Here is a 23,278-nt window from a genome sequence, read left to right on the forward strand (position 1 = left end):
TGTGAGACATTTTTGCCGTTAAAAATCTAAGCGTACCAATCGCATAGTTACACCGGAATTCGACAAAATCACCAAAAAGAAAAAAAAAAACTCAATTGAATTTGGTAACCTTGTCGGTGACATTTTTACCATACCATCAACTCTAAAGTACTAATTGACTATCAATTATTGCAGTCTGCTCCAAGTCCAATAAGCAATTAACAAACACATAAAGTCACCAACTCTGGGGGGGCTTCACATTGAAAACACATGTTCTCGCTGTAGAAATGCATTAAACTAACAGTAAATTCAAGACATAAATATTACATTACCTGATCCGAGAATAGCTGATATTTGAAATAAATCATACACATGGCACCATGTCATTTCCGTTATGGAACAAAATGACTAAACAAGAAATCGGTAGCGTATTAAAGAAATGGTTTTAGTAGAAAAAGACACCTGAAAAGGACGCCTTTCTACTTTCTACTTTCTGCTCGCCGTTCTTGAATTCCATAACTGGCGCAAGAAAAAAGAGCCCATTTAATTTAATCAGTTAGTGATTAATTAAAACGCTAAGGTTTGACGTAAATAGAGTCAGGAAGGTAGAATTTTTGTTGGGTTTTGAAGAAGAAGAAGAAGCAAAATGGACATGAGTAATGGCAATGGTGATGGTGATGTAAAGGAGTCTTTGTTGGTGGAGGGGAAGACTCAGCTGGGCGGAGCTGGGTGGCGCAGCCGGTTGTACTCCGTGAATTCACTCAGGAATGAGTTTATCTCAAGGCTGCCTGATAAGGTCAGGGGTTGTGTTGATCTTGAGTCTTCTTCTCCTGTTGATCTCTCCAAAGCCTCTGGCTTGACTCAAGGTTTGTTTCTTCTTTCTTTCTGGGAATTTGAAATCTGTATCTTTGTGCTTCACTGCTTCTTTCAGAGTTCTTGAAGAAAGGTAAGTCCACAACGGGGGGAAAATGGAAACTTGGATATATCTAAAGCTTAAATACTTGGAATTCAAAGCTGGGAGAGAATCTTTGGGAATAGGAATAAACTTTGGCTAAAACTTTAAGATTTGTTATGTGATTGTATGGCAAGATTCCTGGGAAAGAAGAAAATTTTCTAGGAAAGGGAATAAGAAGAAAAAAGATGCTAATTTTGGAATAATGTGTGTCTGGTTGTGTGTTTACAGAATATAGTCCATGCATCTTGTCGTAGAAGATTTGATTAGGCATCGGATTTGCAAGTTATCCTTTTTCTTTTTCAGGTTTTTGTCTTTTGGTCTTTCGGTCATATCTAAAGTTTCAGAATGGTGAATTGAACCTTTATAAAACTGTTCTTTTGTAAAAAGCAAAAACTAGAAGGGGAAAAAGGGTTTGTGCTAAGAAATTGCGCGACCATAGTGATGGATTCTTAACACAATCTTTGCCTAGACAGGAATTAGTTGTTTTTCTAGTAGACGATAGATTAGATGGATTCGAAATTCACTTTCTTTATGGCTTTGCTTATTCTTTTGGTCATGACCTTGCTCTAATGCTGATTGTAGTGCCAAACAATTTCATATTGCTTCATGTCAGTTGATGTCTTGTCTAGAGATAAGAAGGTTAAACAAATGGTTAAGGTTTATATACGTATACTGAACTTGCCAGCAGTAGCAGAAATTATTGAAAAAGTGGAACTTGTGACAAATCTTGAAAAGGGATGACAATGGGAAAAGAATGGAAAATCCTCATACAAGCATGAGTTACAGATTCAGGAGGAGAGATTAAAACCAAGGTAAATCTGGATGACCGTTAATTGAGAGTCAATGGCTTTCTGGTCTGAATTGAGCTTCAGATGCATACCAAGCATCTTGTCATCAAGAATTCATTATGAATAAGCTGAATTTCCCTTTTCACTTGTCATAAGTTCTTCCAAGCATCTTTCTGTTCTCTCTTTTTCTTTCCTTGTATGTTGGATTACCCTATGAACTTGGAGTAGATGTCATCACAATGATGGCAGAATCTTGTGCCATGGAATCCGTTAACATAATCTGGCAGAAGGGCCCTACAGAGGAAATTAACTGAAAAGAAAAAACCGAAAGATTTGCACACTGCTTTTAGTATCACTTTTGTCAACAGCTTGTCTTTTCTTTTATTTTTTGCTTCTGCTTCCTTATATCTGGTCCTTTCCATAATCTGAGAAACCCAAAATGTAGGAGAAAAGGATTACTATGAGAGCCAATTTGCCAACTTAAAATCATTTGAGGAGGTTGACGCTATAGTGACATCTGACAGACTTGATGAGGATGATGTGGAAGAACAATCCAAACAAGAACGAGCTATGAAAATCTCTAATTATGCAAATATTGTGCTGCTTCTATTAAAGGTGACATCTTGCTACTTAATGATGAACTTTGTCTGAAGTTACCTAGCACAATGTAAATCATTTCCAATGTCAGTCTCCGATAGGATTTCAATTTTTGCATTGGTTAAAAGGTGTTCATTTAGGGCTTTATGCTGTACAATTTGCTGATTGGCATTTCATTTCAATTCAAATGCTACATGGCTGAAATTATTTGAATTAAAATGTCTATCCTAAATAAATCTATTTTGGAAGAACTTGTGAAGAAATGTTGACATTATGTGTTAGAATGGGTCGCAATTTGTTTTGCACGTTTGGCTTGTGATTTTTGGTGATAGGAACTTTATGCTTCTGATTACTCCCTGGTCCGTCTTGGACTACATATCACCTAGAAGGAGTATGGTACAAGCATTAATATGAGATCTCTAAGGGATGAGAAAGTATTCCGTCAAGGCAAGGCTGGTGGGAGTTCTTTGATGAGAAGTGAGATTACCGTAGCAGGTGATAGTGCACAGCAAGCATGTGAAGCGATGAGCCCCTTGCTTGAAGAGGATTTATCATACTTATGATATTTTCAAAGATGTGAAGCGGACATCTAAATTGATGTCTTAACCAGTGAGAGGGTGCCTTTGATCCAAATCATTACAGCTCAAATGTCAGTGCAACGAAACTTGGACTTTTATCTACATTGGGAAGGGCAAGCACCCTGAAGACTTCTCCTGAGGTCAATGTGCTATTGAAGCCTTAGCCATAACTACCAAAGAATGGTTCCAAACACTTTTGGACTTTCTTTTCCAGCATCTCGACTTGTTTAATTCTATGACTATTTGACCTTCCTTTCTGATAAAGACAAAGAAAAGAAGTCTGTAAGTGAGAGTCCTATTGCAGACATCATTCTGACATCTTATATCCAACTCTTTTTTTTTCCCCCCAATATGCAAGGAAGTAATGGTTGATTAATTTGTTCAACTACCAATGGTGAATCAATATTGTGCTTGTATAATACTCAATAACTAGATCAGGATATTAACACACTATTTTTGACTTATGTGGAAATTCCTAAACACAACAGAATATCAACATTAATCATGCACTCTGGGCATTCAGTATTTTTTCTTCTAATCTCAGCAGTTCCTTCTGCTACTACCTGCAGATTTTGCTAGTACTTGTAATTTCTTGATCACTACCTAATTGTCTCCAAAAGGCTCCTATCCTTATGATTAATACCAGCTTCTCTTTAACAAAGATGAATTTTCTTTACTTGCATAATGCCAGTGGTTCGTGTAGGAGCACCTGGTGCTGGAAGTCAAGCACATGCCTGTTGCGGGATTTGGTTTTTGTTCGTAATAAAGTAGGAGTACTGAAGGTTCATTTATTTGACCTAAGACCTGTAAATGCATCCAGAAGTCCACTTAAGCCATTTGTCTCTTGCAATGCATAAAGGGATGGAGGTTGCAAACATGAATACTTCCATTGTCTTTGTCGGGTTTCAAGAACAAAAGGAGCTTATTATCTATTCTGTAAAATAAAATTGTCTTGATTGTCTATTTTGCAGGCTTTGTTCCATAAGGTCTTGAGATAATATGATGTTGTTGGAACTATATCTGACACAAACACAATTACAGATATATGCAACTGTGGAGAGTCGGTCCCTGGCAATTGCTGCATCAACACTTGATTCATTGCTCGATCTGATGGCTGGTGGCATACTGTGGCTAACTCACCTGTCTATGAAGAGCATAAACATTTACAAGTATCCCATTGGCAAATTGAGGGTCCAGCCTGTGGGCATAATTATTTTTGCTGCCGTCATGGCAACACTTGGTACGTCCTCATCTAACTTTCCTTTATCCCTAAACAATTTTATCGTTCATGACTCACGAGGTTCATGTTGCTGTTATAATTCCTCCCAGTTGGTCAGTTGAAGCTCTGAGATTCCATAGAAAAACGAGGAGCAAGCAAGAAAAAATTAACGCTAATATCTTTATGAATATCATTAAATTCACTCATTAAAGTAATAATAAACAAGAGTTTCATGTTTAATACATTTCATTGAGGTTATCCTTGTGAAATCATGTTGTGCATTTGGTTATAGGTTTTCAGGTGTTGGTCCAGGCTGTAGAACAACTAGTTGAAGATAAACCTTCTGCAAAGATGACCGACGATCAGCTAGTGTGGTTGTACTCTATCATGATAACTGCCACTGTAGTGAAACTTGCTCTCTGGGTTTACTGCAAAAGCTCTAGAAATGAGATTGTCCGTGCATATGCGAAGGTATTTAAACTGTCTTTGACTGTACTCTTTTCTTTTCTTTTGAGCAAATTCCCTGACTTGTTTGAGTACCACTTTTCAGGACCACTATTTTGATGTGGTAACAAATGTGGTAGGACTGGTTGCAGCTATACTTGGTGATACGTTCTACTGGTGGATTGATCCTGCTGGTGCCATTGTTCTTGCTCTTTATACAATCACCAATTGGTCTGGGACTGTACTAGAAAATGCTGGTAGACTGTCTAACGAATTTCTCCTACTTAAGACGCATTTTTCTTCTGTGCCACCTGTAGAATAAGATAGAAATGTTAGCTTTAGTATCAGTTGAATTCAAACATCCACAATTCATTGATATTCTTTGTTAGCAAAAGAACTATCACTGGACAAGCAAGTGCTTAGGCTCGTTTGTGGTCATTGTCACTCATCCTTCTTAGCTTCTTGGACTTTTGTTTCTTGTACAAGGGTAGCCAACTCTAGAAAGTTAGAATCTAGAGATCATCCTTGCAAGTAATTTTATTGCTTATTATAATCTATTATTTATCTATGGTGAGCAATGCATCCCCTTCCATAGGAAATGACTCTTTGATGAGATCATTTGAGTAAAAATTTTGCAGCACTGTCTGTTATTCCAGATGTTGAGAGTGAAAATTGAACTGTTTAGTCAATATCACTATGAACATGTTTTTTGAGAAGAAATCCTTAACCTGATATGGGGTTTCTTAATGCAGTGTCACTAGTGGGACAATCTGCCCCTCCTGAAATGCTGCAGAAGTTGACATACCTTTCCCTCAGACATCCTCAAGTCAAGCGGATTGACACTGTCCGGGCATACACGTTTGGCGCCCTGTACTTTGTTGAGGTTGGTCATTTACAAGTCATCATCTCGCATTGTGAACTAGTTTCGTTGGTTTTGTAATTTCCTTTGTCCTCCAGATTAATTTTGTCGAATCTTTTGTCTGCCTGTTGATGAAAACAGGTTGACATTGAACTCCCGGAAGATTTGCCATTGAAGGAGGCACATACGATTGGGGAGACCCTGCAAATCAAGCTTGAGAAACTTCCTGAAGTTGAACGTGCGTTTGTCCATCTTGACTTTGAATGTACACACAAACCTGAGCACTCTATTCTCAGCAGGCTCCCCAGCACCGACCCGTGAATTTTCAGTTCGTGAAGTTAATCAGGGACAGGTCCTTTGGAAAGATCAATAGTAGCTTTAGAATCATCAAAATAGCGTTCTGGTTGAGTATCAAGGATCTTTCAAACATTGTGAAAGATGTTTTGGGCTGAAAGCGTGATTTGAATTTTTTCATCGGAGTCGCAGCAAATGGCTTTATAACTAGAAAAATTCCCGGCTTGAAACATGGTTTTTTAAGTGGAAATGGCAGGCAATGCAGGTCCTGCCTTTCTCTTTCCATCTAGATCTCTACCATAGCAGTTTTGCTTCGATAGCTGGCCATATTGAAAGAGAATCTTGTACAATGAGTTGGCTACCAAAACCCCGGAATCAGAATCTTGAGTACACTCTTGGAGCTTGCAATACTTTTTTTTTCGGATACGATAAATTATATTCTAGACCTACTCTTACACCAAAGGGAAAGAGTGGACCCAAGAAGGTCAATGGGAAACTCGGAGGGGACTGAACTGCCATCAAACTAGACGGACGCCTTTGCACCTGCTAGCGAAATTTTCACAAAATTCTGAATAAGAATGCAAGTCAAGGGATTCAATCCTTTAACTTACATCTAAGGTCAATTACGTCTAAAGTAGTTGGTTTGGAACTTGCAATACTCTTCATGCTTTCTCTCAACATTAATAGTTACCTATCCTAGATTACTTTTGCATTGTGATTTTCTACAGAAAAAATTTTATGTTTTTTGTGAACATATTTTTCAATCATTTTTTTACTTCACATGCATCAAATCGTTATAGTACATTCTTCTACAAAAAGTCCTAAAAACAGCAATCGAAACGGTAAATTCTGAGCTAAAGCTACATGCCGACAAGATTTAGTCATTTAGATCGACAGAAATGTCAGTCTCTTTCAAAACTCAATGACTGCTATTTCCTTCTCCAATATCGAAAGCGTGTCCATTTGCGTTATTTGAAGGTCACAAACTATAAGCCCATAAGCAAGGAAGGCGTGGTTTGAGGTGTTGTTCAGGAATAGCGCCTTCAAGTTGGTTTGGCAGGAATCAACTTTTCCAGAATAAGCTTGGGGGTAACCGAAGTGAAAAAAAGTAAATAAATCACTAAGAAAAATACAGAAATTTGACATCCCCAAATTCATGGAGCCCTTCATTCAGAACATGGATGTACATATGTAATAAAGCATGAAAGTTAAAGCTTGGAAGATGGTTTGCTGCTTTCCTCCCTTTGCAGCAGTTCAAGATGATCATGTTCATCCCTTCTGCCTTGATGACCTTCTTCATTACCATTTTTCCCCTTTCTTTCACCCCTTCTGTTGCTTTCATTTCCTACCTCCTTTGTGTCATCCTGTTCAGCCTGAACAAGTATTTGCATAAGAAACAATATTGAAGAGATTATTCTGGGAAGAAAACTCCTTAAAGCAACTACTTGTAGCTTGCAAGGCTACTACATCTTGCAGGAACCAAATAGAATATGAATGCTATTAGGTGAGAGGAGATTGCCTTACCATCAACAATACGAATACCAATAGGAATAACACTCTTTTCAATTTTTTTGGGAGCAAGTCATTGATCCGGTTATGCAGATTTATCCAAATACCTAGTTGAATGAATGAGAATTATGGGTCCTAAACCCCTTAACCATACCATGCTTTTGCTCATAGCAATTAAACCAACCTTTTCTTTGGCTTTGCCTGGAGGATGCTGCTTCTTCTGTGGTCCAGTTTCCACTTTAAGTGCATATGCTGGACAGTATAACTCTCCCTGTCCCACTTCATCTGTTGATGAAGATTCAGAATTCCTCTTGGCTTCCCTCATTCTATCTTTGCTTTTCTTTTTCTGTATTCCTTACATAAAAACTACCATGAAAAATGGTTGCATGAGAAAGTCTTATTATAACACTTGTTTCTGAATTTCAAACGGTGCAAACATTAGCATGCAGACTCATCCCTTGCTGACACCACCTGTCCATTTGGCTGCTGCATGCTTTATTGGATTTTGTCTATTAGGTCTTTTCTCCTCTTGGGTTCTTTTTGGCTCTAGAACCTTGTGGTGAGTAGTGGTTTTTGCTAAAAATAGAGAAAATTTGATATGGTCTTGGCCCTTTATATCCTACCAGTCATGCTCGAATGATTATTCAAGGTGTTTGACAAACTGGATTTCTGGTCTCAGCAATTGACTTTAAAAAAAATAAAAAGAAAAGAATTCTAACAAAGAGTGAAATGTAAGAAGTTGCAGGAAAGAAGAAGGATTTGAACTTAGAAATAAGAAGCTCAGAGGGGAGGAGAATTTGAACTCAAGATCTCTAATTCCTGAGACTTAACTTCAACAAACGACTTTCCAAACTGCTAATATTAAAAATTTATTCAAGACAAGTAAGAATTACATTATATTTGCCTTGCACCAGTTGCAATGTGTGAGCTACAGAGACCAATTGCCTCTCTACCTTAACTACAACATCCTCAATAATAAAAAAAAAAATTTCTTGATAATCATCCTCGAGAATAAACTTAAAATGGACTTGAGCATAATCGGGACTTTGGTTGTTCAGATTGCAGTGCATTCTCATAGTGATCTTTGGCTGTCAACATCCCTGCCCAAATGTTTGTGCAAAGTAAAAATGTTTTGATTTTTCATATAGAATGATACTTAAGATAGCAAAAGTCACTGTGACTGATCTAGAAAGCTTACAAAGCTTAATAACAAGAGGGAGTCTACAGCCTGCAGCAATTTTAGAAACTAAAAGACACATCTCTACATTTATGAAAAGCCTCAGGAAAGATCAGTTTATTTACACCGACGTGCTTGAAATATTAGAGAAAAATAAATTACAAATGTAAAGCCAAAACTGTAGCAAAATCGGGATACACAGGAGAGAACATATAGTTTCTCAAGAGGTCATGTTCAAAGTGCAACAACCAATATCTACTCTATCCACAGCCGTTTGCCCTCAGTTGTGTGCCATTCCACCAACTTGTTACTCTGTAATTCCACTGTTAACTGCATTACAAGTTCATGCCTTTGAGAGTAAACGAAGAGGCAAGAAAATTGATAATTGGAAGAAGAACAAGGAAAAGAAAAACGGACACACGGTTTAAGTAAAGAAAGTGTAAAACCACTGAATGAAAAAGACAATAGTTGATGAGCAGGGTTAAAATATAACAACTGATGGAAAATGTGAAAAAAAAGAATGATTGAAACAGAAGTTACCTAAGAGTTCGGCAACAAGCGACCATTATACATCTTGTCAAGCAGTTGTTTAGCATCTGGCCTTCTGAGCAGACCTTTGTTGTTGGGCAAACCAGTCCCTAAACATACAGGACACACGAGTTTCCCTCTACCTGCAATGAAGTATCGAATATCAAAGCTTAACCAATGTCGACGCTGTTTTGGATCAGTACTCTTCTGTACATCTCAAAACCACCATTTTCCTTAAAAATTCAAAGTACCACTTTAATATATTTGTCACTCATTCCTGTTCTCTGTAACTTGGGACTCGATCAACGCTGTGTTTTTATGCAGCCATACAAGTGTAAAACATGTACGTGATGTGTATATGGATACCTTTTTTTTTCTTGTATATGGATATCTGTTTTACATTGAAAAGCAACTTTCTCTATGACATGTCAGTATAGGAGGATGGTAGTGGACTCTGAAAGCCACCATAAATGTACAATATAATCTCTATTGATTATGTAGATTTTGGTTTGCAAATGGAAGATGTAAATTGCTGGAAAACAATTCAAGGAGATATTCCTTCAAAATCACCATTTTAAGGTGGTGAAACATTGATCACAAACAACCATGTTCACCAAACAGCTAACTTGTCTCTCCATGGCTAGTGGGTAATGTCATATTAGTGTAACTGCATAGTAATAACCATTCTACCAAGTAACTCCCTGACGCAAATGTTGTTTTTGTAATCTGTTGCAGTTCAATTCTAGTAAAATCTTTCATTATAATTACAGGGTTTTCCTCATCAATCTTCTGAGGAACAATTCTAAAAAATTTCCATTGAGAGTTTAATATAGACCAGCATTGTTCTATTCTCATAACAATTTCTTTTTCCTTTTTTAACATAAGTGTCCAATTTATTGGTTCAGTATCAACGAAACCAGTATATGCAGACATGAACCACTCGTCAGCAAATCCATCTTCCAAAACACGACCTAAAAGTAGTCGAAAGACAAGAGAAACATATTCCAAATTCAGGCTTCACTTTTACTAGAAGTCAAAGTTCCAATATTTGGGTGTTCTCCCTGAAAGTTTGATCAAGAACATCAAAAGGTACAGAAACCTGCCTGCCTCACATATGCGAAATGCAAATCTAGTAAAACAAAACAAATCATTTTGATGTAAAGTAATTAAGGGATAAAAATATCCTGCTGAATGACTGAAACTTTCTGAACTCATATGCAAAAATGTCTAGCATCATTTCTGGTAGCTTTCTTTCAAGTGAACATGTAATATAGTAAATAATCAGTAACATAATGCCATCTTTACACAGATACAATGCAGTGAGGCTACTAAAGTTAAGTGCCCTAACTGGCTTATAGCACAGAAGTTTTCATGGAAATCAAGAATTTATGAGTAGTGAAAATTTGCATACCATAACAATTGGGACACTCAGTGAACTCGTAAACATCTTTCGCCCGTTTTCTGTTGAGAGCTTTCCATTTTCCTGTACCACCACACATATCACCTAAATAAAAAGCAACAACCATCTTATAGGTACATATTGTCAACGTGAAACTAATTATAACTTATATTTGCAACAATAACATATCAGTTTCATTGACGTGCTGTATATAAGGCATTTGACTATGATTAATACAATATACTTGAGACATAGAAAAGTAATGCAGGAATCATATATTTGAAATATTTGCAGAAGATTACAAACAATTGTAATACAAAACCAAATTTAGTTTTAAATGTACCCTGTCAATGTTAACTGATACATGTATGGCATAATAGAGTATGATACTCTACATGCAGCCCTAGAGAAAAAGATTTGAACATAGTCGGTGGAGGTGAAATGAACATGTAGGCAAGAAAATATGTGTCATGTCATGTGTCAAATGAGCATTGTCTTTGTAAACAACGAGGTTCATCTTCACAGCTCAGCCCAGTTGCATTTCCATAGTTCAGTAAACCATATGTGTTTTGTATAATGAGCCATATCTGGGATATGGTCTTTTGAATTTTGATGAAAAATAATTACCAAGAGATTTGTGTTGCGATTACAGCTTATGTACAAAGAACCTTAGGTAATGAAGATTCATTTAATTTAAGGAACTGAAGAAAAATAGCTTTAGTGTCATAAGAGCTTTGCTAGCATCAAGTCACTGAACTTCTATCCTGGCTTTTATTATTTAAACTACATTTTCTACCAAAAAAGGATGACTGGAATATTCAACCCTGCCACTAGGACAAGCTTGGCATGATTCTATAATTGTAGTCATAGGAAGTGAATTAATCCCGTTGATCAGTGAAAAATAGTCTCTTTTTATGTTTTTCTTTTTATCTCATTGTAATTGACAAACACTAGGCATTTTGCCTTCGTGAGTTATAAGTTTACAAGCATCCCTTTAAATGACATTACATAGTAAAGAAGAAATGAAGTGAGGAACCCCCAATATCTAAGATTGACCAAGCTATCGTTTATCAGAACAGAGATTGTTATCATGCATTATGGCGGTTCCTGTTATCACTTCAAGTCATCTTGACCACAGGATAATATATATGCTTCATGAAAATAATGAAACTTTGTCCACGGAATTCGATAAATCAAAGAATCGAGTGGACAGTCAAACTCCATCTATGCCTTAGACTTCTAACAGTTTTGGATCTACAAAATGAATTATACAGAATGTAAACAAAATGAAGACAAGAGACAAAGAGAACAAATAGCGAATTTCTAAACTTACAAATGACTGCTCCGTTACCCCCACAATTCCGACAAACAGCTCGCTCCTTTGCTTCTGAAGCAATTGCCTTAGGTCCAGAAACAGAACTGCTAGAAATGTTTATCAGTGCTACTGTTGAACATAAACAAGTCAGACACAAGCGTCGTGAAATTGATGTTTCCAAACCCTGTTTCAGAAGAAGCAACCATCCCAGATGTAATTGTTGTACAATATAACCCTTCGATAATTTTAGCAGCATAGACATACAAGTTTCTAATTCACATAAACATTGTCATTAAGAAATTTAAAATCATCATTCTTTGGTACAACTAAACTACAAATGTGGCTACTGATGTGTGCCTATTGTATTCATATAAGTTCAGGTTCAAAGGGCTCAAGCATTCGACATTTGCAGATAACTAAAGTCTTACAACAATGTTGCATAGGTGCATAGATGTAAAACTAAAGAAGCATATGCCATAATTAGCTTTTGAGCTCCTTGGAAACAACTAAGACTCTATCAGAGATTAACAAAGAAATTAATTTTCAGGCAGGAATAGTTGATAGCACAACTGTAGAACGAGCTCATGTGGCATTTCCCTGATGAAAGTTCTACTCATCTTCATTACAGATAATTAAATTCACCCAAAAAATTCAAAATTCACAGACGAGCATTTTCCATTTCGTAAAACTGTGCAAGGTATTGAGAAGTTTCATATAGCTTCAACAATTTGTTGACTGCAGTCTGTCTAAAACTGTCAATGATCACATAAGAAACTCAATATAAAGTACAAACTGAATAAGAAAAAGGATTAAAGAAAGGGGCAGACCACTTTATCACTGGGTTGTGATGAATGGTCTGAGGGAGAGCAATTCTCATCACCCAAGCTGCATCTCAAATTAAACCTGGCTGGCTCCAATTTGGCTGCAATCCCACAGCAGAAAATCAATTCTTTAATCCAAAAACCAGGGGGTTTGGGCGGCGGGGGGAGCACGCCCATTATATTTCAAATTTTGGGTTTTCTTTATCTAGTTTGAACAACGAAAGAAATATGAAAAATGAAGTTAATTGTGCAAAGAAATTCTAGTAACCAAAAAACAAAAAAAAAACAGTAGAAAGAGTATAAAAACATCAGCTTTATGCAGTTCTGTGGGATATAATTTGATAATCAGCAAAAACCAAAAGTTGAAACCAGTAAGCTAAAACTTTTAAATTGCTTCATACCAGTGCAAGAGCTACATAGAGAAAGATAAAGAAAGATACGATGAAAACACTTGTAAATTATGCAGTTATCTTATCTGTCTATCTTCTATGTAAGCTATAGCTGCTCTAAAACATGAATGTATGTAAAAGAAACCATAGAGATAAAGAAGAGAGGGAGAATCTGACAATGGGTTGGGGAAGATTTGGAGCGTGGTGAAGAGAAGAGCGGGAAAGCTGAGGCCACCGTTGCAGAATAATGGGAACAGAGTTGAGACGCCATTTCTGCTCTGTTACACTCTCCGCTCTCCGCGTGTGGAGGATATTGCCAATTTATGGTATTCCTTTATTGCTTCTTTCTTTCTTTTTTTTCCTTTTCTTTTTTGTGTGAATTTGGGTAAATTGATACAATGGGCTCTCAATTTTTTTTTTTTTAATGACTTCAATTTAGTTACTCAGGTAATATTATAAACCTTACCAAATTTGTAATAAATCCTATGAGTAAATATTTCATGCACTGACAAGTGACAATATACACACTTGTGCATCCAATTGCATTTCCAACATGTAAAATTTGTTGTTTAAATTTAAGTTTAGATGATGACACATGCATTTATATACACAATTGCATATCTAATTGCATTCCAAACATGCAAAGTTTGTTGTTTAAATTTAATTCTGGATGATATGACATGTATTCAGATCAAGGTTTTCAAAATCGGAATCCTACCTAGGATCGTTTTTTGGTTGGCAGGATCGGATCATAGAATCAGTAGATCCTACAAAAAAATGTAATAAATTGTCATATTTATAATTTTTAAGTTTGCAATTCATAAATATAGTGACAAATAATGTAATTCATGTGCAGTATGTAATTCATAACTAAATTATGTAATTCATAGTTAAAATTGTGCTATATAAAGTATTTCGGACAATTTGAAAAAATAGAGAGAAATTTGGGACTACTTATAATATATTGATTAAACTTAACAACTTCTTCTTTCTTGTTGTAAATCCAAATTCAATTATGGAACAATATATATGGAAAAGCTGACTTTATATGTGTATAAATCATCTTATTAATAAAATAGTTAAACACAATACATTTAGTTAACTATGATTTAGTGATTGATTATTACATCATTTTTTTATATAATAGGATAATTAAATATTACATATATAATAAAATGTTTCAAGTATATTTTAATTGATAGAAAAATTGGTATACAATAAACAAATAATTAAAGAAAATTTTGAGAATAGAATTTTGTGCTAAAAAACGTGTATTTTTTGTTCAAATTTATAATCCACCACTTATCCACTTATAATTAGCAAAAGTATTAATTCATTTCTAAAGACTCTAAACCATATTAATTTATTATAATAAAGACACAAAACACTAGCTCCATGTGATAACCTATAACAAAGATCATCTATTCACTTTAGTGAATTATATGAGTCAAATTTAAAGATTCATCAAATTTTCTAGGTTTGGAATTAGGGTTAGTTATTTACATGGATTTGAAGCACTTTGACTATAGTTTACAACGTAACACTCAATTTCGACTTTTCTACACAAAGATATGATCAAAATACTAAAATTGTTACTTAATTTAGTAGAAAGATTAATCCATATAGTATATAATAATTCAAGTTTAAGAATTAGTTATAGAGTTTAAGAATTAGTTAGTGTGATATGGCATGCATTTAGACCTATCAGTCTATATAGAAAGATTAATCATAATATGTAATAATTCAAAAATTAATTATGTGAAAAGTCACCAAGTTCTTTCTTTCATTTTGTAGATAATCTTAGCTATAACAATGTAGGCAAATTTTCAGCCTTCACGTACGGTTAAAAATCCATGAATTCACCATTCTTATAAATAGGATTTGGGAAGATCTTGTAAGAAGTCAGGATCCTCGGGTTGGTTTTAGTTTGGTGTCTTGAGTTTTGGTCCTTTAGATTGTGATAGCTTGGTGTAATATTTTACATTAAAATTGTGAGCTTTGACTATGCATTTTACTCTGGACTCGCTACTTGAGAACCTCAATATGAATGAAAATTGGAGCCACTAAGTCGACTAGAAGGGAGAAGGGAAATGTAGATGTGACATTTTAAGCCCAAAAAATGACTATAAGTAACATTTTTATTAATTCTCTTACACATTACTTTTGTCAAGCTAATGTACTGGCTAATTCTTTGACTACCATGGGTAGTTTAGGCTTTCCTTTCATTGTTATTAGTTCCTTCGTAGATTTGCCAAAACTGATGAAAGGCCTATGTAATGTTGATAGGTTTGGGATTGGATAAAAGTCATAAAACTGAAATCTGAAATTTGAAGTCTGAATCCATTAACTTATTGAATTGTTAAGTATTAAATTTAATATATTTGAGTACGTATCACATTCAGTGATAAGTGAATAGTTTATCACTTAATTTTAGAACCAAGTTTTGCCTAGAAAATTCAGTGTTACTTAATTAATTCAGATGTTCAATTTTTAGTTGTCAAACGGTCTAAATGTATTAAGATCTAAAATCCATTAAATTTAAATACTAAACTGGATTATCAAACAGAGCCCTAGACATGGTAAACGTTTGTCATTCTTTAATTATTATTAAGAGATAAGATTTTATGTTCCCCTCAATTTACATATAATTATTTTATTTTTATTAATAAAATGGGTAACCAAACTCACCCGTCAGACATCATTGGCGGTTTTGGGAAAAAAAAAAGAGTAGCACTTGGGAACTGCATAGCAATAAAAAAAATTTGATAATGCCAAAGCCAGAATACTTCCCTGTATGGGAAGGGACTAAATTGATATCTTCTGGAAATACGAGGGACCTTTCCATCAGTTAGATCTTTTACTTCCATGTATTTGTGTTGAGACTGGGTCTTTGCTAGCGTAAACTTTATCCACAGTAGCTAGCTCAAAGTACTTGCACAATCACTAGTAGTTGACATTCTAAACTAATCAAACTCTTGAAAAACTTCTGATGAAAACACACATACTTGAATTCGATTGTACAGCTTTATAGAGTTTGTCCTGGATTGCATCTAAATAAGTTCATTCCAATAGTCTTGTTAAGTGCAACTGCAAATGCCATAACTTCACAGAAATAGTTTCAGAAGTTACTAACATCAACCAAGAAAGGGCTATGAACAAATTCGAGCATTTGACTATACCGTCATTCAGAAGTAAATGATAAAAAAAAAAAAAGAGAGATATCTGTTATATCCCCATTCAAGAGTTTATCCAATTCTACATTTTTACTATGTTGTTGGCATTCAAATACTCTGACCTACTTTTACTGTCAAACTGAAAACCCATTCAACAGCTGAAGGTAAAGGTAAAATTGTCAAAGTCACTCCCTTCAACTACTGCTGTCTGCTTCAGAACAAGAAGTGTTTTTAGGCATGCTTGAGAAAAGTGCAGACAAGGATGGGTCTGATGGAAATGAGATTACTCCCAATTCCCAGAATCTTCAAGTTTGCAAATTGAGTTGGCATTGATACAAGGCTGCAGTTTCATCAGTAATGGTGTTATGGAATCAGTGAAATCGGGAGTATCAATGGATCCAATTCCAATTGTGTCAGTAATCCTGGTCACCACAGACTCCAACCTGACCAACCAAAAAGCAAAACAGAGTATCCTGGTGGAAGGAGACAAGCAGTGAGATGGGGGTAAAAAATCTAAATGGCCAGAATCAAGACAAATCTTCTTTTAGAACGGCCAGAAGAGGCAGTGATTTGTTTTCTTCAAAAATATATCACCACTATCCCATGGCCTTAGTTTGATCATGTCCAAGCTCAGCACTGTCTTCCTTCAAAATTAAACGTTGCTTCCAAACTTCATGACTGCCTGGAAGAGACATGGATGGAAAAGAAACAGAAAAGCCCATTATTTATCTGATAAAAGAAAATGCACATAACTAGAAAACTGCATGTCAATAAACAGAATTAAGAACAGTATTAAACTGGAGATGACACATTCATAAAATTATGCTCATAAGGGAGAGAGGTGTCATTAAAGAAAAAAAAAGTAGTTCTACAATGGAAGACTAAGAAATAAATGAGATGGTAAAATATCTTTAATTTTTTGATGGGCTTACTCACAGGAATATAGAATTGTAGGTGAAAACGTGTGGCACATACGAAGGTTAACTCATTTTCTACTAGTGTCATAATTTGATCTCTCGTGAAAATTTACATGCCTACACAACCACAGAAATGTGTAATAAGCACTGCCTAAGCTATCTCCATAATGGAACCATTAAGTGCTCAACAAAGTTTACATGAACATCCACAAACAAAAAATGTGGCCAAATTTATCATTCACCATACTTTCTAGACTGATAAGTCTTCATGACAAAGAAACAGAAGGAGAGGTAGCCACTCTTTAGTCCAATTGCTTTAACACACAAATCAAACTACCTGTAATAAGACCATTATTATTCCAAGGCACGAGGAATTGTTACCAATTTTTGTAAGAAAAAGTTACACTCATTACGAGATGTGTAAAATGAAGGTCCAGCAATATTGACCAAAACAAGCAGAATTAAATAAGTTTTGCCAATCTATTTTTCCCCCTTTTAGGGACCTCCCAAAAAGTTCACTCACAAAAGGGTAAATGTAAGTGTAACAATTATAAGACCACACGTAAATTCAGAATACCAACCTATCTGACATCATCAACTGCATGTGATCTTCACAAAATGCTGGCAAACCTTTTCTCCAAGGCATCTTGCAAAGCAAGAAAGCACCCCAAAAACATGAGATATCATCAAGCTGTTCTTTGCCTCAGCAAAGGAATCAAGCTGCAAAATAAAAGACTCCCTTATACCTACAAATTAAACTCCAACAAGAAATAAAAACAATAATGAGCTGAAATACTGCAATCTATCTTCACAGGAGCCATAGACCAGCTTAGATGTAGAGTGACTATTGCTTACGTGAACTTCAATCTATGAGACCTCAAATTACAAAACCACTTTTTGGTACTGTTTCAACTGATTTGATTTGTACTTCTATGCCATGGATTGCCCAAATCTTCAGTTCAAGCATATGGGTATGCTTCATACAATTCATTGATTTATAAGCTTCAAATAATCATTTCTCGAAGCAAGTGCTTTCACTCTATTTTTTCATTCAAGAAATATGTCTGTGATTAACTCCCAGATCTAACTCTCTCAAAAGAATGGCACAGTCCTTTTTGCATTCTTTGTCATTGAACCAACTGCATTGTTCCCACAATCCCAATTCACTAACTAGCTGCAACAAAGACCTCCTTCAATAACTCCAAATGTTACCTTCTTAAACCAGGGGAAAAAATACAATTAAGGCGTTAAATCATCATTTCATAGACCTTAAAGGATACAAGTCAGTGAAGGGGAGAAAAGAAGTAAGATGTCTATTTTTTTATTTTTTTTTTTAAAAAGGACCAACAAAAACAGCAGAAGGGACTGAAATACAAATTTAAGTGAACGAAGCCATTCTGTTATGCAATCATTTTAGAAAAGAGGAACAAGACTCCAACTCAAGCATAAAATCCTATCAAGAGAGGGAAAGAAAATGAAATAAAAAAAAAAAAATCATCTTATAAATGGAATTCTTATTTTTTAAAAAAAAAAAAAGAAAAAGAAGCAGCAAAGACAGTCACACTCTCAACATATCATTTCCAATAACTTACCACCATAATAGACTCAGAACAGCTTCTATGTACAAATTTAATTTCCTCCATCTTCAAAACTGCCTGAAAGTATAGATTTGCTCGATCCATGTAAAGTCATGGGCTTATCCCTATCCAGCTAGCCACAATGCATCTTCATTTGCTAAACATCTTAAGAGTATCCATGCTTCTATGAATTGAGCTACAAATCCTCCAATTTTTTGTCCATCTCAATAATCCAAACGGATCATTTATCATGTGAAGTTGTCCATTTAGCCTATCAGCAAAACCTCCACTTACTACAACTGAGCAAAATTACTATTTTGTTTAAATTTCGAAAAATATATGAAGGAAAAAGAAAAAGGGAATTCTTAACATTCCATTATTGCTGAAAGTCATAGCCTTCCGCCACACCATATCTCTCCTTTTTTATTAAATTTCATTTTCATCCATTAACATCCCTAATCCTACCTTCCAAACTGGCTTTTTGGGACTCATAGCATATAATGTGAACCAAACAATATAAAAGAAAGAATTGAGTTATAAATAGATCAGAATACTAAACTTAGCTGCCAAGCCAAGAGAATAAGCCAGACCACCTAAAACATGATGGTTATTAACATGAATGAAATACATAACAGGCAAAAGTCCAGACAAAAAAATCACCAGCGACGAGACAGAAAACAAGTACATCACCAAAACAGATCAACCAGAAAAGCAAACATAAATAAGCAGTCAAAGGATAAAAAAGTTAAAAAGGAACAGATAAGTAAGTAGAATTATGTGCAGTAATAAGGAGGTTGATGCACCATACAGGGTTAAAGCAGTCCAAATACAAAACACAAGACTAGGAAAAAAAATCCTTTGCCTGGTATTACTGGTTACCCAGGATTTCTTCCGCAAAAAGAAAACTCACAATGTTGGCAATGTCTCTTGGAGAATAGTTGAAAACCAGGAAACCAATGCATGATAGAATCCCCCAAGAACAGCACATTTCTCATTTTATCATGTTAAAAATAAAACTTTTAAAGGTCCATCAAACAAAGATTCAAGGAATCTATTAGCTGACTGAGCATGTGCAAGTAGCAGATACCATCTTAAAACCCAAATCTTGCATTTTGATTTGTTAATCAATGCTTAATTAATTACTGCAGATAGCCAAGTGGGTGAGGGACATACTCACCTTGAAGCATCTATTTTTCCTTATTTCATAGGTAGGAATGAGAGGTTTTATCTCCCTACCCACCCATAATAAACCTTGAAACTTTGAACAAAAGAACAATGAAAGGAATTCAACAAGCAGAAAAGTTTTCCTCTAAAGATAAACAGCAGGTACTTAAAAAATTACAATCCAAGAAAGCAAAAGAGGAAGAGAAGGAAAGCAAAGATACAATTGTGTGGGAAGATCTTATACTGACAAGTAGACCTCTTAATACTAAATTCATGAACAATTTAGGAAAAGATATTTCAACACTATCAAGAATGTGAAAAGCAAAATTGACCAGATATGGTATTGTAGGGCTCATCTTAAGAATGCACTAAGAAAGCAATGAAAAAGACAAATATGGATGTTTCCATCCCATCTATACAAAGCTTCCGAAAAAAGACAAATCTCCTCTCCGATTCCCATCTAGTGGGGTGTTTCATTAATAATCTAATCAATAAGAAATACAGGGGTTTAAAAAAAAGTAACTTCGTATGCCTTTTTTACTCACCAGGACAAAACATTTCAAAATAGGAAAAGGTTCTGTCTTCACCATTTGTTACTGGGTGATCATATTCCACCGCGATCAGCCAACAGTTCAACAAGTGGGTTAGCTTCTCCTAATGCTGATGAATTGACTTTATCAGATACAGTAGTTTGATGCAAGTTATGATCTATTTCTAACCAACTAAGTGCTTGTTCTTTGCTAACATTCCACTCATTCATTAGCTGTCTCAACCTCATCACAGAGTCCCACTTGCCAAGTGCTGCATATAGTCTTGACAGTGATACGTAGATTGCTGGTGATTGAGGATTCAACTGAAGAAGGTGTTTTGCTGCTATTCTTCCCAGCTCTATATTTCCATGCATTGTACAAACACCAATTAAGGCATTCCAGACATGTTCGTCCGGTTTGCATGGCATCTTTCTTAGATGATCCATTACCTCATGGAATCGTCCTGCTCGACCTAAAATATCAATTAAGCAAGAATAATGTTCCTGATCTGGAACAATATTGTGATCGCGATTCATTGACTCAAATAACCTAAGTCCCTCGTGCACAAGCCCTGAGTGACTACATGCACTGAGAAGAACAAGAAAGGTGATTTTGTCTGGTCTAACGCCCGCTGTCACCATTTCAGCAAACAAATTTATTGCTTTCTCACCAGAACCATGCTGTGCAAGTGCAGATAACATTGTGTTCCACAATACTACGTCTTGTTTGTCACCCACAACATCAAAAACTTGCTTTGCAAGTTCCAGACAACCACACTTTGAATACATGTCAATGAGAGAACTTAAAACTATTGAATTAGGCCTAAATTTAATCCTTATCAAATGTGCATGGATTTGTTTACCATGTTTGAGTGAGGCTATACTTGCACTAGCACAAAGGCAACTACTAAAAGTAAACTGATCAGGTCTAATGCAAAGCATCATCATCTTCATAAACAAGTCAAGGGCCTCATGTCCCTTGTTATTACGAGCATAACCTGAAATCATAGCAGTCCAAGAAACAGGATTCCTTTCAGGCATCACATCAAATAACACCCTGGCTGACTCCATATCACCCCATTTGGCATATCCTGATATCAAAGTGGTCCAAGCCAGAACATCCCTTCTTCCCATCTGATCAAATAATTTCCTGGCATCACCCAATTCCCCACATTTAGCATATGCATCAACAATGGAACTAGAAAGGACCACATTTAGTGAAAACCCTGCAACCAAAACTTGAGAGTGGACCTGCTTTGTTAGCCTCAACTCCCTCAACTTCACACAAACCGTCACCACTCCAGCAAAGCTATACTCATTAAACCCAATAACTGACCTCCTCAACTCTTTATAAAACCTCAAAGCTTCATCACATATACCACCCTGCGCGTAGGCAATTACCATAGTATTCCACGATACAACGTCCCTCTCGGGCATTTTATCAAACAACCTCCTTGCAGGCTTTACCATAAGTTGTTTAGCATACCCAGAAAGCATGTTGTTCCAAGAATACAAATTTCTCAAGCTCATTTTATCAAACACTCGGCGTGCTTCAATGTGATCGCCGCATTTACCGTACATATTGATCAAATGATTGGCTAAAAATGTATTGGGGTGTTTTAGACCAGTAACCTTTAGATGGAGGTGAACCCATCTGCCCAATTTCAAATTCTTGGACTCAGCACACTTCTGTATGAGAAAAGTTAATTTTTTACAGTCCAAACGAATGCCCTTTTGCGCTAAGAGGTCTAAAGACTTGACAGCTTCTTGAAGGTGACCTTGAGAGCAAAGATTCAGAAAGTTTTGGACTATGCAAGTATTATTCTTGTTACTGGGCTTAAATGACGGCTTGAGAATGCGAGTTGGGGAGAAGAGAAAGGGCATTGCAGGATGCAAACATATGGGATGGCGGCGGCACGCTGTTGTTCTTCATTTATGTTGTGATGAAGTCATTGAAATCAACCGCTGTAATAATGAGCTCCGGCGAGTATCGCCGGTTCAGATTGGCCGTAGGGAGAGCAAAATGCAGAACCCACTAGTCAAAATTATTCATAAATGGAAATCATGCAAATTTTCTAATGATTTACCGTTTTCAGTGTGTAGTGTTATGGGTGAGCTGGTCCAAAAGCGCAACTAGACCTAAGATAATACAAATACTACTTATTATGTATTATTGCTCACTAAACAATGTACAAAAAAACTCAGCCAATAGGCTTTGGTTAAGATGAGGTCTAGTTTTCGAGGAAAAAAATGAAAAAGTGAAGGTAAATGTGAAACATGAGAGAGTTTAGACTAAACATTTTTTAGATACTTATAGAGCTTTTAACGAATCCAACTGTTTGTAAACGTATTCGTGTTCGACTTGTTCGAAATCGAAAAAAGGTTAATCGTTTAATAAATAAATCGGCACTCAAATATTTATACAAATAAACGAATTGAATTCGAATAATATTCATAACCCATTAATAATTTTGTTGAACTCAAACTCTGTTCGTATAATATACAAACAAAGTTTGAACACCAAATATTGTGTTCGATTCGGCTCGTAAAAATTCTAGGACTCGGAACCTGATTAGTTTATGAAATTTTCAATGGTTTTATAAAGGTTGGAAACTTTTTATAGGGTTCAGATAGAGTTCATCTAAATGGTTGAATGTCCGTTCCAATTGCAATCCCAAATTGAAGGTTTCGTTATTTGTTGTGCAAGAAGGAAGCTTGATGTGAGTTGGTCACACTTATGTTAGTCACTTTCTCTTATTTATTTTCAAATTTAATTGTTTGGTTGTTGAGTAAAAGTATTTGTCATAAACAAATCAACTTTTATCTTAAGTTAATTAGTGAAAGTGAGAGATGATTGTGTCATATTGAATTTGATTATAAAAGGATTAAAGGTACATTTCATATTCTTAATAGCAATTGTACAATTTAAATCGTTTCCATTTGTTGAAAACAAATAAATTGTACAATTTAAACACTGTAAAATTCAAAAATGAAGGAAAAAATCAAATTGTGATCTTTAGGTAGACTAACAAAGAACATAGTAACATTTATTTTTAGGTGGAAATAG

At 35.5% G+C, this 23,278-nt stretch overlaps 3 protein-coding genes across 4 annotated transcripts; 1 reads left to right on the forward strand and 2 right to left on the reverse strand.

The window, feature by feature from the left end:
• The first annotated feature begins 290 nt into the window (after positions 1-290).
• On the forward strand, positions 291-6,111 carry LOC113782691 (metal tolerance protein 4). The gene is made up of 7 exons (XM_027328592.1): positions 291-845; positions 2,168-2,337; positions 3,939-4,137; positions 4,409-4,587; positions 4,667-4,817; positions 5,313-5,443; positions 5,561-6,111. Exons 1-7 carry the CDS (start codon positions 626-628, stop codon positions 5,738-5,740), a joined length of 1,230 nt encoding a protein of 409 aa, XP_027184393.1. The 5' UTR covers positions 291-625; the 3' UTR covers positions 5,741-6,111.
• Positions 6,112-8,406: 2,295 nt separating this feature from the next.
• LOC113777229 (protein PHOTOSYSTEM I ASSEMBLY 2, chloroplastic) lies at positions 8,407-13,166 on the reverse strand. 2 transcript variants are annotated; one of them, XM_027322270.1, is made up of 6 exons: positions 13,029-13,166; positions 12,469-12,563; positions 11,660-11,825; positions 10,339-10,431; positions 8,940-9,070; positions 8,407-8,711 (listed from the first exon to the last, which is right to left on the reverse strand). In XM_027322270.1, exons 1-5 carry the CDS (start codon positions 13,120-13,122, stop codon positions 8,940-8,942), a joined length of 579 nt encoding a protein of 192 aa, XP_027178071.1. In that variant the 5' UTR covers positions 13,123-13,166; the 3' UTR covers positions 8,407-8,711. The 2 variants fall into 2 exon arrangements, with proteins under 2 accessions (XP_027178071.1, XP_027178066.1); XM_027322265.1 differs by having other exon boundaries at positions 8,407-8,729.
• A 3,091-nt stretch (positions 13,167-16,257) lies between these two features.
• On the reverse strand, positions 16,258-22,251 carry LOC113781661 (pentatricopeptide repeat-containing protein At2g21090). The gene is made up of 3 exons (XM_027327635.1): positions 20,228-22,251; positions 17,523-17,661; positions 16,258-16,706 (listed from the first exon to the last, which is right to left on the reverse strand). Exon 1 carries the CDS (start codon positions 22,093-22,095, stop codon positions 20,287-20,289), a length of 1,809 nt encoding a protein of 602 aa, XP_027183436.1. The 5' UTR covers positions 22,096-22,251; the 3' UTR covers positions 16,258-16,706; positions 17,523-17,661; positions 20,228-20,286.
• Positions 22,252-23,278: the final 1,027 nt, after the last annotated feature.

Source organism: Coffea eugenioides, chromosome 1 (assembly GCF_003713205.1).
Source record: "Coffea eugenioides isolate CCC68of chromosome 1, Ceug_1.0, whole genome shotgun sequence".
Taxonomy (NCBI): Eukaryota; Viridiplantae; Streptophyta; class Magnoliopsida; order Gentianales; family Rubiaceae; genus Coffea; species Coffea eugenioides.

What these genes read in the sequence shown, in the direction of transcription:
- LOC113781661 (XM_027327635.1), bottom strand. Translation starts at nt 22,095, where the DNA reads ATGCCCTTTCTCTTCTCCCCAACTCGCATTCTCAAGCCGTCATTTAAG.
- LOC113782691 (XM_027328592.1), top strand. Translation starts at nt 626, where the DNA reads ATGGACATGAGTAATGGCAATGGTGATGGTGATGTAAAGGAGTCTTTG. An exon ending in GACTGTACTAGAAAATGCTG is followed by an intron (nt 4,818 to 5,312) that starts GTAGACTGTCTA and finishes TTCTTAATGCAG; the next exon opens with TGTCACTAGTGGGACAATCT. An exon ending in GCGCCCTGTACTTTGTTGAG is followed by an intron (nt 5,444 to 5,560) that starts GTTGGTCATTTA and finishes TGATGAAAACAG; the next exon opens with GTTGACATTGAACTCCCGGA.
- LOC113777229 (XM_027322270.1), bottom strand. Translation starts at nt 13,122, where the DNA reads ATGGCGTCTCAACTCTGTTCCCATTATTCTGCAACGGTGGCCTCAGCT. An exon ending in CACAACCCAGTGATAAAGTG is followed by an intron (nt 11,826 to 12,468) that starts GTCTGCCCCTTT and finishes CTTCTGAAACAG; the next exon opens with GGTTTGGAAACATCAATTTC. An exon ending in GGGTAACGGAGCAGTCATTT is followed by an intron (nt 10,432 to 11,659) that starts GTAAGTTTAGAA and finishes CTTTTTATTTAG; the next exon opens with GTGATATGTGTGGTGGTACA.